The following is a 14,406-nucleotide window of genomic DNA, read 5'->3' as shown; positions in this document are numbered from 1 at the left end:
ATTTTTAAACAAAAATCATTTAGGTGAAAAAGTACTACTTGCTTCATATTCAACGCACATGTTTGTTTCAATTACTATTTCACACACCCCAAAATTCACATATTTAATAGAGCAAGAGTTAATTCAAGTGGTAAGAGTCTCATGAGTTGTAATATTATGAACTTGTTTGCTTGTCAAAATCACGGGAAGTGAAACTTTTCATGGAATTTAAGTTCCTCCATTATGGAGGAAGTCACTTACTTAGCCCTCCCCTAGGTAAGTGGCAATTCTCACATGAATTCATTACCCATATGTCAACCAAACACTTTTTGTGCAATTCACATGAATTTCCATTTCATGTGAAATTGGAGTTCATGTGAATTTATCTTCCCTTATGACAACCAAACAACCCCTAATTATAATGTTGACGGTTCGGTGTGCTTATTTGAACCCGAAAAAAACCTCACATACTAATTTCGAAAATATCTAAAATATCACAACTCAAGTTTAAAGGGTTAGATTTTGTCGAAAAACGCCGTTCACTAATAGGATAACCACCAATTCTTATTTAAAATCATCTTAACTTAAAAGCTCTTTTACACCCGTATCAAACAGATATTGTTAAAGATTTTGAATCACAGACAGTTCACAACAAAGTCAATCGATAACTAAGAGAGTGTTTGGTTGGGTATATTGGAATGGAATGGATTTAGTCCATTCTATTGTTTGGTTGGGACGATTTGGAATGGAGTTAGATACCCAATGGATTCTAACTCCACCCCAACCCCTTGGAATCACATACCCACCTTCCCCTTTTAGATTAAAACTCCATTTTAAACCTTCTATAACGTATGATGAATCAAACAAGATTAGACAAGTATGAATTTAGAACCTCATGCTACCATACTTTCAAACTTCATTCCATTCCATTCCAACTTGTTGAACCAAAGGACCCCTAAAAACTTACAAAATGCTAAGTAATTTATTTAGTCACAAATTCTCATTTTAGACGGATAATTTCTTTTGAAATTAAGACACTTAAAATGTGATCATTTTACGATAAATATGACCATTTTAATAAATACGAACATTTCATGATAAAAAAACTATCATTAATTTATTATTTAAAAGGCAATTTTAATTATAACTTTTAATTTAAAATGACGATATTTTTCTCGTATGAAGTTAAACCGTTTCAAGGAACCTTGTTTAGTTCCAGTTGGTCTTACTTTAGACAGAAGCAATAAGATAAGATTTTGTAACCATTTTATAAATAGGTATGACCCCTATTGAAAAACAAGTTATCATAAGCTATAACACGTGCTATATCATTGTGGTTAAATTTAACCATAAAATGGTCACATATGTCCATAAAAAATTTCAGACAAAAAGTAGTCGTTTGAAATAAGAATTTGCGGTTTAGGCTCCGTTTGGCAAGGCATTTTAGGTACCTGATTTGGTCAAAGTAGCTTATTTGACCAAAATTTCAGGTACCTTATTTTTTTGTAGGCGTTTGGCAAGTAGCTTATTTAACTAAATAAGCTACCTGGAATGAAATGCTACCTAGAGTAGCATTTGAGATTTCAGGTACCTAATTTGGTTTGATTTTCCGTTTTTACCCTTTATATTTATACTATTAAATAATTATCATATCCTTTTACGTCATTTCATCAAAATCAGTTACCTTTTCAGTTAGTTTGCCAAACTTTTTTTATATAATCAACTACCTTATCAGTTCCTAATTTTCAGCTACCTTATCAGTTAGCTTTTCAGGTTTCAATTAGCTTTTCAATTTTCAGCTACCTTTTCAGGTTTCAGCTACCTTTTCAGTTAATTTTACCAAACAGAGCCTTAGTTTTACCTTGGGGCTTGGTGGCTTGGATGAATCAAGTTGGGGTGTGGAGCCCAAATCTGGTCCTATGCTTTGCTGGCTTGAAGCTCTCAATTGTTGGTTTTTAATGACCTTTGTCTGCCTAAACTCTAAAAACCAACACCTCCCCTTTCCCCTTTCCCCTTTCCTCCTCCTTCTCCTCCTTCCACCATTACTACTTCTCTCTCTATATTCAATTCAATTCAATTCAATTCCAACTTACTTCATTTCAGTCCATTGAATACTGTTTATATCCCACTTTCATTCTTTGCATCATCATCTTCTTCTTCTTCCTACTAAACTAAAAAGTTGACAAAAAAGTGCTAAAAAGGTTGAATCTTTGTTAATTACAACACTAATTTTCATTTAAATATCAAAATCCCACCATCAAAATTTGATCTTTTTGTTGATTCGATGGATCTTTAGATCTAAGAGTGTGTTAAAACTAATAGTGTTGCTTATTTTTGTGTTCTTTTTCTCTGGATCTTTGTAACCATCCCATAATTATAAGGTAAAAAGTTGTTCTTTTACTTCATTTATTTGTCTATGTTGAATAATATTCATAGTTTTAGATGATTTGTTAGGTTTAGTTGTTTTAGGGTTTGGATGTTGTGGATATGAAATGGGTTTTTTCTGAAAAAGAAATTGTCAAATTTGGTTGATGTTTTCATGGGCTTCTGTTCTTTTTAGGTAGAAATATATCTGGGTTGATGAACTGAAGTCCTTATTTTCTATATTGGGTTGTGATTGAATTAGACATGATTTTTTGGATATTTTCATCGTATGGATGATCTGTTAGGTTCGGAAACAATCTCTTTGTGTTGCTAGCATAGGGTAAGCCTGTGTATATCTGACCCCCTTATCCCGCAATTTGCGTGAGCCACTGAGGTATTGGGGTAATGTTGTTGTTGTATGGATGATCTGTTAAGCTCGGAAACAACCTCTTTGTGTTGCTAACATAGGGTAAGGCTGCGTATATCTGACCCCCTTATCCTGCATATTGCGTAAGCCATTGTGGCGTTGGGGTAATGTTATTGTTGTTGTATGGATGATCTGTACATGTTCTTAGGGTAAACCTGTAATTGAGGTTTATGTTGTTGATGTGGATTTTCCCGTGAATGCAAATTGTGCAGTAGTGAATTGCGAAAGCTGTTGGATACTTGGATCAAAGAAGAGTTGAGTTTTATTGGGTTGGAAAATGTTGTTTGGTATCCAATGTGGGAAGTTAGGAGGGTGGTTTGGTTGAGATGAGGTATGCTGTCAGGGTTCATGAATTTTCTGAAGGCCTGTTTGTGGCCGATTTCGGATCCTTCAATTCACGCGGGTTCTGATTCGAGTGGGCGACAAGAAGGACTTTTATGGTATAAGGATACAGGGCAACATGTTAATGGTGACTTTTCAATGGCTGTTGTTCAAGCCAATAGTTTACTTGAGGATCAGAGTCAGCTTGAGTCAGGAAGCTTGACTTCCTTTGACTCTGGTCCGTTTGGTACTTTTGTGGGCGTCTATGATGGGCATGGTGGACCAGAGACATCGCGGTTTATCAATGATCATCTATTTAATCATCTACGCAGTAAGTATTCGAAATTACTTCTGAACTTTAATGTCCTTTATAAAACTACATTATAGAATTGTTCTTATGGTAAATCATATTAACCCAGTGCCTCATACGCGCTCCCGCCAATGGTGGAGTAAGGAGGTTGGTGCCTTAAAAAAATGGAATGTTACCCCTACTTGTAGAGGTTGTTTTTGGATGACCCACTATGAACGTGGAATCGAGAATTGTATCAATTGATTGTTACTTCAAAATGGAATGAAGGGCAACTGTTTAATGAGCCTTTTTGCTTTATTAACTATAATCTAGAACTCAAAAATATTAAGTCTTTGGCTCTAAGTTAGTAAGAATAATGAGTCACTTGTTTTAGTAATGATTATTAATTTGCCGCTAAGCAGAAGCATCTAAAGTTCTGAACAAAGAGTAAACATGCAGGATTTGCTTCGGAACACCAGTGCATATCTGCTGATGTCATTCGTAAGGCAGTTCAAGCAACAGAAGATGGATTTCTGTCTGTTGTAAGCAAGCAATGGCCAGTGAAACCCCAAATTGCCGCAGTTGGCTCATGTTGTTTGCTAGGAGTGATATGTAGTGGGACCCTCTATGTCGCGAACGTTGGGGATTCTCGTGCAGTTATGGGTAGACTAGTGAAGGCAACTGATGAGATTCTTGCTGTCCAGCTTTCAACCGAGCACAATGCATGTTTAGAGGCAGTGAGACAGGAGCTACGGGCCGGTCATCCTGATGATCCACAAATAGTAGTGTTAAAGCATAATGTTTGGCGTGTAAAGGGTATTATACAGGTAAAACTTCACTCCATTATAGAACTTTCTTTTTGCAAAAAGCTATTTTTTTTTCTGTTACCTCCTATTAATGTTATATAATAGACACAAAACTCTCAAATGAGAATGAAGGGTTCGTACTTCGTAGTAATATTATCACGGGTCTCATTCTTATGAGAATTAAATGGAACAGTCATTCTTTGAGTTACTGGTGTCAATGGGTATTTGGGTAGGGTTTGTAGTAAAATGGATAGTTCTCATGTGATATAACATGAGTCCGTCGTTTAAGAGACTTATTGGCAAATAAAATAAGCTATTAACCATGAATGGTATCCTCAAATGTCTCTGACAGAATCAGAGGAACTCAAATTTTGTTCCTAATTCGAGGTAGTTGAAGTTTGAGAAGTCGGTGTTGATGTAATAAAGATATACCTTATACTATGATGGTCTAATCAGAGGAGGAAGTGGAAGTGGAAGTGAAAGTGAAAGTGAAAATTTATGGATGGCATGGTTTATAAGTTTAACAAAACTATGCTTCAACTTGTACAAAATAAATTTTCCACGTCGCCTCCATCGCACTTGTTCAATTCTTTCTTTGAAATAAATTCACTGTTCTAAAGAGTGTTCACTTGCCAGGTTTCAAGATCCATCGGCGATTTTTATCTAAAGAAAGCAGAGTACAACCGAGAACCTCTATACAGCAAATTCCGTCTTCGAGATCCAATCAGGAGACCGATTTTGAGTGCAGAGCCATCAATTTATATTCAAGAACTGCAGCCACAAGATCAATTTGTAATATTTGCTTCTGATGGACTTTGGGAGCACCTTAGCAACCAGGAAGCTGTTGATATTGTTCAAAACAATCCACGCAATGTAAGATTCATTAATAGCCCGGACATTTGTCATACAGTGATTTAGTGAGTCGGGTATGAAATGGTCTCACACCCATATCTCTCTTAGACCGCATTTAATTATGGTCTAATGAGTTGGTGTCTCGTTGGAGATTGTCTCGTATAAGCTTTTGTGGTAATCATAAATCTGAAGGGCATACTCCATACAACTTGATTTGCAACCCCCACCCCCAACACACACACCAAAAAAGAAAATGTATATCGCATGAACCGTTACTGTTTTGAACTGAAATTGTCAATATGTTGACAATCCATGGTTAACACCGACCTAATTCTTGCATGTCCGTTTTTTAATTACTACAATAAACTTGGCGGTAAGTTTCCTGTAAGGGTTTTTTTCTTTGATATATTGTAAAATCACCCATTAAGAGAACCCATTTGGTAATTATGGTAGCTATCATGTTAACCGAAAAATGGGTGGGATAATGCATGCTTTTACTGTAATATTAGCGTAGGGCCACATTATGCGAGTATTTGTGTAAACTTAAGAGGCAGCTTTTTCGACACATGTCCTGTATATATGCTCATCTTGTTTCTTTGTGCTTAAGTCACGCAAGTAGTTGAGTTTGTGGTTCATTTGGCTTTTAAGCTTTTATGTTTAATCTCTTATTTAGCAGGGCAGTGCCAAAAAGTTGGTGAAAACCGCACTTCAAGAAGCTGCTAAGAAGCGAGAAATGAGATACTCAGACTTGAAAAAAATAGATCGTGGTGTCCGCCGTCATTTCCACGACGATATTACCGTGATTGTTTTGTTCCTGGACTCGAATCTCATAAGCCAAGCCTCCAGCGGGGCCAAGTTTCCGAATGTATCCATCCGAGGCGCTGGAGTAACACTCCCAGCAAATACTCTCGCTCCGTCATGAGGCCCAAGTTGCCTCGGTTGTGGCCCCTTCAGCATGTCCATATGTTCTTCAGATAACGTGGCATCTTCTGTAAGGCGATAAATGCAGTTAGCTCGTTTAACATGGAATCTGATAGTGAGATTGAAGTTACTATCCTGGAAGAGAACGCTGTGAACTGGATGTCGAACTTCAAGTGATGGTTAGTATCTTTTGTTGCTATGATTTTCCACTTACCTTTGCTTCTTAATCTTCGGAGTATCTGTTAAATTCTATTGTTTATTTTCAAGTGTTTTCATAGGCTCAGTGTAAAAAGAAAGGAAAGTCTATGCTTTTTTGGCTATTTATTCTTTATAATCTGAAAACCCTTTCCCTATCCCAGACTGAGCTTTTACATTTATGACCCGCCAAGGGAAAACTGAAAACAGTAGACTGTAAGTGAGGTGTTCCTCCGGAGCAGGTTATCGTTATGGATATGCGAATATGATTGAGGCGCATATTCATCTGGAGAATGCGTTTGAGCCACATTTTGCTATTGTACTCAGTACCACCATACCCACATGGAAAATTGTATTAAAGTAATACGAGTCACATTCTCTATGTGAGTATGATGTTCCTGAGTTTCAGTAACTCGGTGCTGGACTGCTGGTGGAGGCCCAGGTCTTTTTTATCAATATAGCCTCTCTTCCGGTGTAAGGTTGGAACTTGTAAGGTTCGCTTATGTAGTGTATTATGGGATCTGTGATTTTTCGAGGAGTGTTTTATCAATCAATATTGTATTTGCTGATCTGCATAAATCAGCTCAGTGTCAGTGTGTTCAGTTACATTTTGGTTGGAATTATGCCGTCTGATATTTCTTAAAGATGGCCAATGTGTAAAACAGACTATGAGTGCTGTGTATATCCATCCTCTCTTATATGTACGAACGATGCTTTTGATATTCTCCGATCAGAGACGGAGAGTTTACGGTTCTATATGCTCCATCATTCCATCTCCCTCAGGAAGCCGCGGTTGATTCTATATTTTGCATAGTGAGGAAACGAGTTGTGTTAGAGTGCATACCATACTGCATCACTCATGTTGGCTAAATGATCTCAGGTTTGTCGGCTACATGAAATGTTTGCAGTTTGCACCGATATCAAATTTTGCAATCAGGGCCGAAGGATCTCATTGAACGCTATGTTTTAGACTATTTGTATCATCAGGACGAAAGTTTTGGTTTGAAAGTTGTTGACATGATATTTGTGGTGATTATGATCTCTTTCTCTCTCGCTATCGACTCGAGATCCGTTCTGTTGCTAAATCGATAACGTGTGGCAAACAATGCCCGTAGAGTCATAGAGAAGATTATGAGTCCTGCTAGCAACCTTAACATGGTTTAACACAGTTTCTCGGAACACGGCTTATAGGGGTTACAACATACAATGAGTCAATCCTAACAACCTTAACTCAGTTTAACACGGCTTATACAACTTACAATGAGTCAATGCTAACAACCTTAACTCAGTTTAACACGGCTTTTTCGGACGGTACTAGCGGTAGTCCCATCCCATCTCGATAATGGAGTCGTGAATCATGACCTTTTTTTGTTCATCGTCGCAGTGGTTTGGGTCCATCAATTGCCGGATTTGAATGCTACTATACATATTAGGATGACTTATGGTGAATCCGGTAACCCTGCCCTAGGCCCAAGAACTCCCACCCGCCTGCATGGGTACTCAAATTCACAATGAACGAGTATTTTGCATTATGGCTAAGGATAATAATGGATCGAGTTGGGGTTGGGTGACCCTTCTTCCGGTATCCATTTGATGCTTTTGATTTTCATCTGACTTATCTGTCATCCATAAAATTTATCACCGGTCAGGCGATCATCCATCTATCCGTTATACGTGAATGAAACGAGTGGGTTGTGCGATAAACGAGTGAGTTGAAGAAGACCAACTAAAACTCTCTCAAGGGGAGAGTATCCATATGTGAATGCTCGAACTTATGCTCTCGTTCAGAATAAGTTTATTTAACTGACATTCCCAAGTTCAAAAGGACTAAAGATCCACTTTAGCACATTCGGTCCTATAATGAGCATCTGTCGTTGAAAGCTAAGGGGTGCCCGTTGATATGATATCCAATATCTTTGCCCAGTCACTAGGTGAACACCAGAAGGCGTGGTTTTACAAACATTGAAAAAAACAATTTCCTAACATCCGAAGACCTTACGGTGGAATTTTGTAAACATTATGCTGACAATGCCGAGATCCAGACTAGCATAAGGACTCTTTAAGTGATGACACAGAAAGAAATGGAGGGATCTACTGAATTCCTAACAAGATCGCGCGCGGAAAGCGTGAAACTTACTAAGAAACAAGAAGAAACTGATGGTAGACAGGTTCGTGAAGATTCTTCGACCCCTTTGTCGAGATGCGCTTACTCTAGGGGTGATATTGGTGGTATTTACTAATATTATCGGAGGTATGGAGGTTGTTATCTTATACTCCCTCCAATCCTCTATTTTCTTCCTCTTTAGTTTGGGCACAAGAATTAAGAAATGGAGTATTATATTGATAAAAAGTTGGGTGGGGTTTGGTGATAGGAGAGAGGGATGAATAATTAAGAGTTAAATAATGAATTGTGGGCCACAAATATTAAAGTAAGGAATAAAATAGGATTAAAAGAGTTGGGTGGGTGGAGTAATAGGAGAGAGGTATGAATAAAATAAGAGTAAAAAGTTACCAAAAATAGAAAGGGGAAGAAAACCTGAATAACCGTTTTAGGAAATAGGGAAGAATATGGTGAATTGGAGGGAGTATTCTTGTGGGTTCCGAAGTAGCATTTAATTCGAGACGGTTACGTTGTACTGGTACTATTATTATTGTGGATTCTAGTCTATTTGGCTAGTGTGTTTTACTTCCGGTTTGAAAGATTTTGTCATGGGTTCGACTTTAAATACTGTTTCATCTTATTATTACTTATATTTATTTAAGTTTACGGTTTACTTGTGGCTTCAATTGCGCGTGGGAAATTGGCGCTAATTTCCCAACATATTAAAGCAAATAAAAATAATATAAAATGATAAAAATAATCTGAACTTTCAAAAAATTGAAATAAAATGTACTTATGTTGGTTTTATTGCATAATTTTACGACATGATTAATTACTTAACGATTACGATATAAAAATAAACATTTGTAAACGACGTTAATATTACCCGTTTCTTTCTGACCCTAACCCTATCCAAAACTCATACCAGCGGTATTTTACAAATCTGAAATAAACAGCCTCCCAGAATTTACCCAAACTCGATAGGATCGAACCCGTAACCTGTCCTCCGAACCCATTTGACATGTTTAGATTCACGGTGTTACAGCCCTTGGAATCATCCACCTTATCTTATCTTATGTTGTTTGGACAACATCCAAAATGAAACAAACAATAAGAATAGAATGCAATTTACATGAGAAACAGTAGAATCCAAAGTCATGGCTGCATCATCATTCTCTCTAAGCCTGGCTCCTGCAATCCTATATCACAAGGTATCATCATGTAATAACAGAATAACATGCTCCAATATCTCCTCCTTGCCTCATCAAAGTAAGTTCATTTTATATTTGTGTTATGTCTTTGATTTTCTTTGTTTGATTCATCATTCTCCTTATGCTTGCTTGCTTATATCAGGATACTGTGACAGACGATCACTGATGATGGCAGCTGGAATGCTAGCTTTAAGTTTCATTTCTCCTCAAACTGCTTTAGCCCAAGGTACTAGCCCAAGCCTCTCCCCGTCGTCGACCTCTGCTCTCCATGTTTGTGTTCAGTAGTGTCCCTTTCTCAGTTTTGAGATTTCCAATTTTCCCTAATTTCTCAATTTAGGGTTTCTGTGTTTTGCTTTCTATAATTTAAAGTGTTGATAAATTATGAAATTAGTGATGTTGTTAAATTAAAGTGTTGTTGGTGATTAATTGAAGATTTGAGTGTTGTTGCTTCTAAAGTAGTGGTGTTGATTAATTAATTGAAGATTTGAGGTGGTGTTGCTTGTAAAGTGTTGATCTGTTAAATAATCTAGTTCTTGAACATTAGTTAAGATTTCGTTTGGTTAATAATGCTCAACGGTGTTGTTGCTTTTTAATTTTTTTTTTTTTTTAAAGTTTTGTAAGACCCGCATATTTATTTAAATTTGGGTTTGTAATTTGTAAGATATGTTTGATTTTAACGTATAAGATATTAAATTTTTTATTATTGCCATTTTACGTCTTTGGACCTTTGAATGACCAAGTTTAGATGTTGGTTATGATGTTCTTCTAATTCCCTTTATTTTAATATGTATATTGATTTATTTATTTTTGCCGTGTCCGTGTCGTGTCCGTGTCCGTATCTGTGTCCGTTTTCGTGCAACCTAGATCGTAACTACCTACTGTTTTGCACTAACCTTTTGGCATATATCTTCATTAATACTACAATCTACAGAAGGGTGAATAATGTACCACTGACGCACACTTTTTAGTTTCACAGAAGTCCCACAAAACTACAGGGCCTTCATCGACAAAGCCGATGGCTACTCGTATGTTTACCCATCAGATTGGAGGGTATAATATCTGTCTGTCTCAAAAGCCTACTTAACCTGATCAAAAACCTTTATAAATCATACATTTTCATGTATTTTTTATTCAGGATTTCGAATTCAGGGCACATGACTCTGCATTCAAGGATCGGTATTTGCAACTACAGAATGTGCGGCTCAGTTTCCTACCAACTGACAAGCAGGATATCCATGATTTAGGTCCTATGGAAGATGTATACTTGACTAACCCATACACTTTATCACAATTCTCATACTTTTCATCTTTGTTTTCAAAAATTTTGATTTGATAGTATGCGATTGGGCAGGTCGTTCGGGATTTGGTGAAGAACATATATGCCGCACCAAATCAAGTGGCTTATATAAAAGAAATGCAAGAGGTTAGTACTACTACTACTACTACTACTATCAGGCTTTATGAGCATTAGACTAGCAAACAGTGGCTTTGGACCTGACTCAAATTTGTATGATCCATACTTAGACAAATAGACTATTATTACCAAATTCTGTTTGGATCTGTTAGACGATAGATCCAAACATTTGGAGTAATTTTTACAACGACATCTGGATTTTATATCAGACATCACTGATTTGGATTTCAATCCAGCGCCCCTTGACTTGTGTTTTTCATGGATGTTTTTTGGTGATTGACTCAAATTCCTATGAACAGCGGTCCGACAATGGCAAGAACTATTACACTGTCGAATACCAGCTTACATCTCCAAATTTCTCCGTTACACGCTTCTCGACCCTTGCTATTGCAAATGGTAAGTTTATTACTTTAGTAGTAGGAATAACCAAGTAGGAGTTTTTTTCCAAAATGGGGTTCAACAAAAAACAAATTAATGAAATGGGGTAACTCCGAAAGTTATTACTCAAAATGGCGATCATAGCGATTTTATAGCATTTTTTTTCCGGCACAAAAATAAATAAATAAATAAATAATGTAGCTAAGGGGAATTGAACACAGGATCTCATGACTTTCATTACCATGCACTAACCATCATGCCACGTTAATGCTTGCTAATTACCTATGAAATTAATGTCTAATATTTAAATAATCAGGGGAGTACTTAAATGCTTCCTGAATGTTACTTATAAATTTAAGCGCTAATTTTATACATAGAATCTTGATTAGTTTGGTGGTTAAGCTGTGCAAGCGTATAACGTGTAAGTGCTGGGTTCGACTCCTTGCTGCTACCATTTTTTGTTTTTTATTTTTTTCAAAAAAAATTTGAAGTCTGGTCGCAGCCTGGTCGCTCACCCCCAAGGCGACTTTGTCTCAAGTCGCTGCGACTTGATTCAAAACCGGATAGCTCTAATATCAACTCTATTTACTTGTTGCCCGTGAAATGGTCGCTTAGCGGGAGGGCGACTTAAATCCGACCCTAGCTCTAATATCAACTCATCCGAGCCTTGATATCATTTTGTTAAATTTGTTGGTTTTCAACCCCATTTTAAGAAAAAATTCACCAAGTAGAGAGATGCTCTTAAAGTAGAATTTTTTTCTAAAATGGGGTTGAAAAACAAAGAAATTATCAAAATGGGTTGAGTTTCAAAGTAATTACCCAAAATGGGTCCACGTCAGCACCGAAGCTAGCTTCGGATTCAAGTCGTTCTCCTCCAAAGCGACTACATTCCGGGCAACAAGTTAATATTAATGATGTCAAGGCTCGGATGTTTTGACCCAAATCGCTGTGTCGGAAGGCGACTTGGGTTAAAGTCGCTCCCCCATTGAGCGATTACGATATTTTGGGGAAAAAAAATAATTATGTATGGTAGCAAAATCGATCGCGCGTGTACTGGTACAACTGCCTAAATTCTTAACCACTCAAGGAAGTGTGCTTCAATGTTTATTTAGCGCTTAAACATTTATAACACATATTATATGGGGGGTGTTTGGTAAACGGCGGATTGAGAAATTTTCAGTATATTCAAAGCTTTTAGCATGTTTGACTCACCAATCTACTATTTTGAGTGTTTGGTAAATGGTATATTGAAAGAGTAGATTGGAGCTCAATCTACTGTTTTCCAATATGCTGCTCTACCCAGCATATTCACATTAGTAGATTGTGAAATATGAATCCGTCAACAATCTACACATAGATACAACAATCTATTAACCAAAATCTGCTAATTACCAAACACTTCTACTAAATCTGCTAATTGAAATATACTAGTCAAACCTGTTAATCCAATATGTCATTTATAATTTGCTTGACCAATCTGCTTCTGCTAATATCAATCTGCTGATTACCAAACAGGGCCATGCACTGGTTATATTTTTGGTAAGAATATATAGATTTGATTGCAAATAATGAACATTAAATATTCTGTTGGTAATGTGGAGAAGAGGTAAGGGTTAGTGTTCGACGTTCGTATGATCTGGGTTCGATTCCGCATAAGTTATTTTTTTCTGGTAATTTTTTTTTATTTTTTTAAATACTACCAGTATGCCTAAAGTCGCTGACACCCACAGCGACTTGTCTTATAACCGTCGGCCGCCTGAGCGACCTGGGCTAAAATCTTGGCTTTTAAAAACAACTTTATTTTCATGTCATCCCGGATGTAGTCGCTTAGGGGGAGAACGACTTGCATCCGGGGCTAGCTTCGGGCTGACGTGGACCCATTTTAGGTAATTATTTTGAAACTCAACCCCTTTTGATAATTTCTTTGGTTTTTAAACCCACTTTAGAAAAAAATTCCTTAAAGTAACTGTAATATACAATGGTCAATGGCTAAGACATGTGTTGTGTTACAGGGAGATTTTACACTCTGACAGTCGGGGCAAACGAGAGACGTTGGAAACGAGTCCGTAACAAGCTCAAAGTTGTTGCCGATTCTCTCCAAGTGTTTGATATCTAGTGCCGATCATTTGCAATTGGTGTAACCATCTGTGACATAAAGAGACGGCAAGAGAGTGAGGGTACGCTACAGACTTGAAAAATGAACTGGATTTAAAAATTCAAAACTACATTCTTTTATGTAAACTTTTTTTAAACTTACTCCTAATCAAAATTTCCTTATCAGATCCCAATTCATTTTATAGTGAGAATGAAAAGATGAAATTGTGCTTTCTTGTAATTCTTGCCCACCCATTCACATGTAGCTCAAAAATCCTTAAACTTCATCCCAAATTAACGTCAAACAAATTTACCTCACATTACCATAGAAAGTTCCTAATTTTTATCCAGTTCATTAATCTACATCGTCAATCCAGACGCTGTTATTTGTGTATGCGTAACTGCGTAAGTGCTCATAGTTTGTAACCTTTTGATACGGATATCGACACTCTAAATGATGTGGTACTTGAATTGGGAGGTCCTATGGACCGTGAGATTGGCTCGAAACAAAACAGCCCAATTTTAACCAATCAAGCGTGGTTTGGATCCAACAAAGGTGAAGAAGTTTGCATGATCACAAGTCAAGGGCCCAATTGAGACAAATCAGGCCCAAGGCCGTGGAAGATGCCGTGAGATGGTTCAATAAACCATCTATATTCATGCACCCAGTTTTTTAAGAGTCTTTCCTAGTTTTCTATAAAAGTCTTACCTAGTTTTTCTCCTAGTCAAAACTAGGATTCATGCATCTTAGAATTCATGCACCTTAGTCAAATGTAGTCTTGGAGGCCAAGGCATTTCAGCCTATATAAGGACCAAGACTCCCTCATTTGTAATCATCCATGTTTGAGAAAATATTCACTTTGTGTGAGAAACTCACTGTTGCGAACCCATTTGTTTTATCTCGACGCGTTTTGAGTAAAACCGGATTAATCTCAATAGGTCTTGAGGATTAATCATCATTGTTCGATCTATAGGTTTAGATCGAGCAAATATCCTTTTCTTTTCAAGCAGAGCGGATTTGAGACGGATTGAAGTGCAAATTAATAAGATCTTA

The 14,406-nt window shown here is 37.0% G+C and overlaps 2 protein-coding genes across 6 annotated transcripts; both read left to right on the top strand.

Moving 5' to 3' along the window:
- Nucleotides 1–1,926: 1,926 nt before the first annotated feature.
- LOC141648266 (putative protein phosphatase 2C 28) lies at nucleotides 1,927–7,206 on the top strand. Of its 4 annotated transcripts, none has more exons than XR_012545979.1 (6): nucleotides 1,963–2,360; nucleotides 2,983–3,422; nucleotides 3,840–4,207; nucleotides 4,823–5,059; nucleotides 5,715–6,138; nucleotides 7,035–7,206. XR_012545979.1 is itself a non-coding variant. In XM_074456808.1 (5 exons), exons 2-5 carry the CDS (start codon nucleotides 3,104–3,106, stop codon nucleotides 5,958–5,960), a joined length of 1,170 nt encoding a protein of 389 aa, XP_074312909.1. In that variant the 5' UTR covers nucleotides 1,927–2,360; nucleotides 2,983–3,103; the 3' UTR covers nucleotides 5,961–6,317. The 4 variants fall into 4 exon arrangements, 2 of the variants coding, with proteins under 2 accessions (XP_074312909.1, XP_074312907.1); XR_012545978.1 differs by having other exon boundaries at nucleotides 5,712–6,138; XM_074456808.1 differs by lacking the exon at nucleotides 7,035–7,206 and having other exon boundaries at nucleotides 1,927–2,360; nucleotides 5,715–6,317.
- Nucleotides 7,207–9,320: 2,114 nt separating this feature from the next.
- On the top strand, nucleotides 9,321–13,586 carry LOC141648265 (photosynthetic NDH subunit of lumenal location 1, chloroplastic-like). 2 transcript variants are annotated; one of them, XM_074456804.1, is made up of 8 exons: nucleotides 9,322–9,524; nucleotides 9,609–9,692; nucleotides 10,443–10,516; nucleotides 10,602–10,724; nucleotides 10,818–10,889; nucleotides 11,180–11,276; nucleotides 12,774–12,797; nucleotides 13,271–13,586. In XM_074456804.1, the coding sequence occupies exons 1-8, from the start codon at nucleotides 9,413–9,415 to the stop codon at nucleotides 13,372–13,374; spliced, it is 690 nt and encodes a 229-aa protein (XP_074312905.1). In that variant the 5' UTR covers nucleotides 9,322–9,412; the 3' UTR covers nucleotides 13,375–13,586. The 2 variants fall into 2 exon arrangements, with proteins under 2 accessions (XP_074312906.1, XP_074312905.1); XM_074456805.1 differs by lacking the exon at nucleotides 12,774–12,797 and having other exon boundaries at nucleotides 9,321–9,524.
- The last annotated feature ends 820 nt before the right edge of the window (nucleotides 13,587–14,406 follow it).

The sequence above is a fragment of the Silene latifolia genome, chromosome 3 (genome assembly GCF_048544455.1).
Source record: "Silene latifolia isolate original U9 population chromosome 3, ASM4854445v1, whole genome shotgun sequence".
Taxonomy (NCBI): domain Eukaryota; kingdom Viridiplantae; phylum Streptophyta; class Magnoliopsida; order Caryophyllales; family Caryophyllaceae; genus Silene; species Silene latifolia.
The sequence above is the reverse complement of the archived record's forward strand: the minus strand, read 5'-3'. Positions and strand labels throughout refer to the sequence as shown.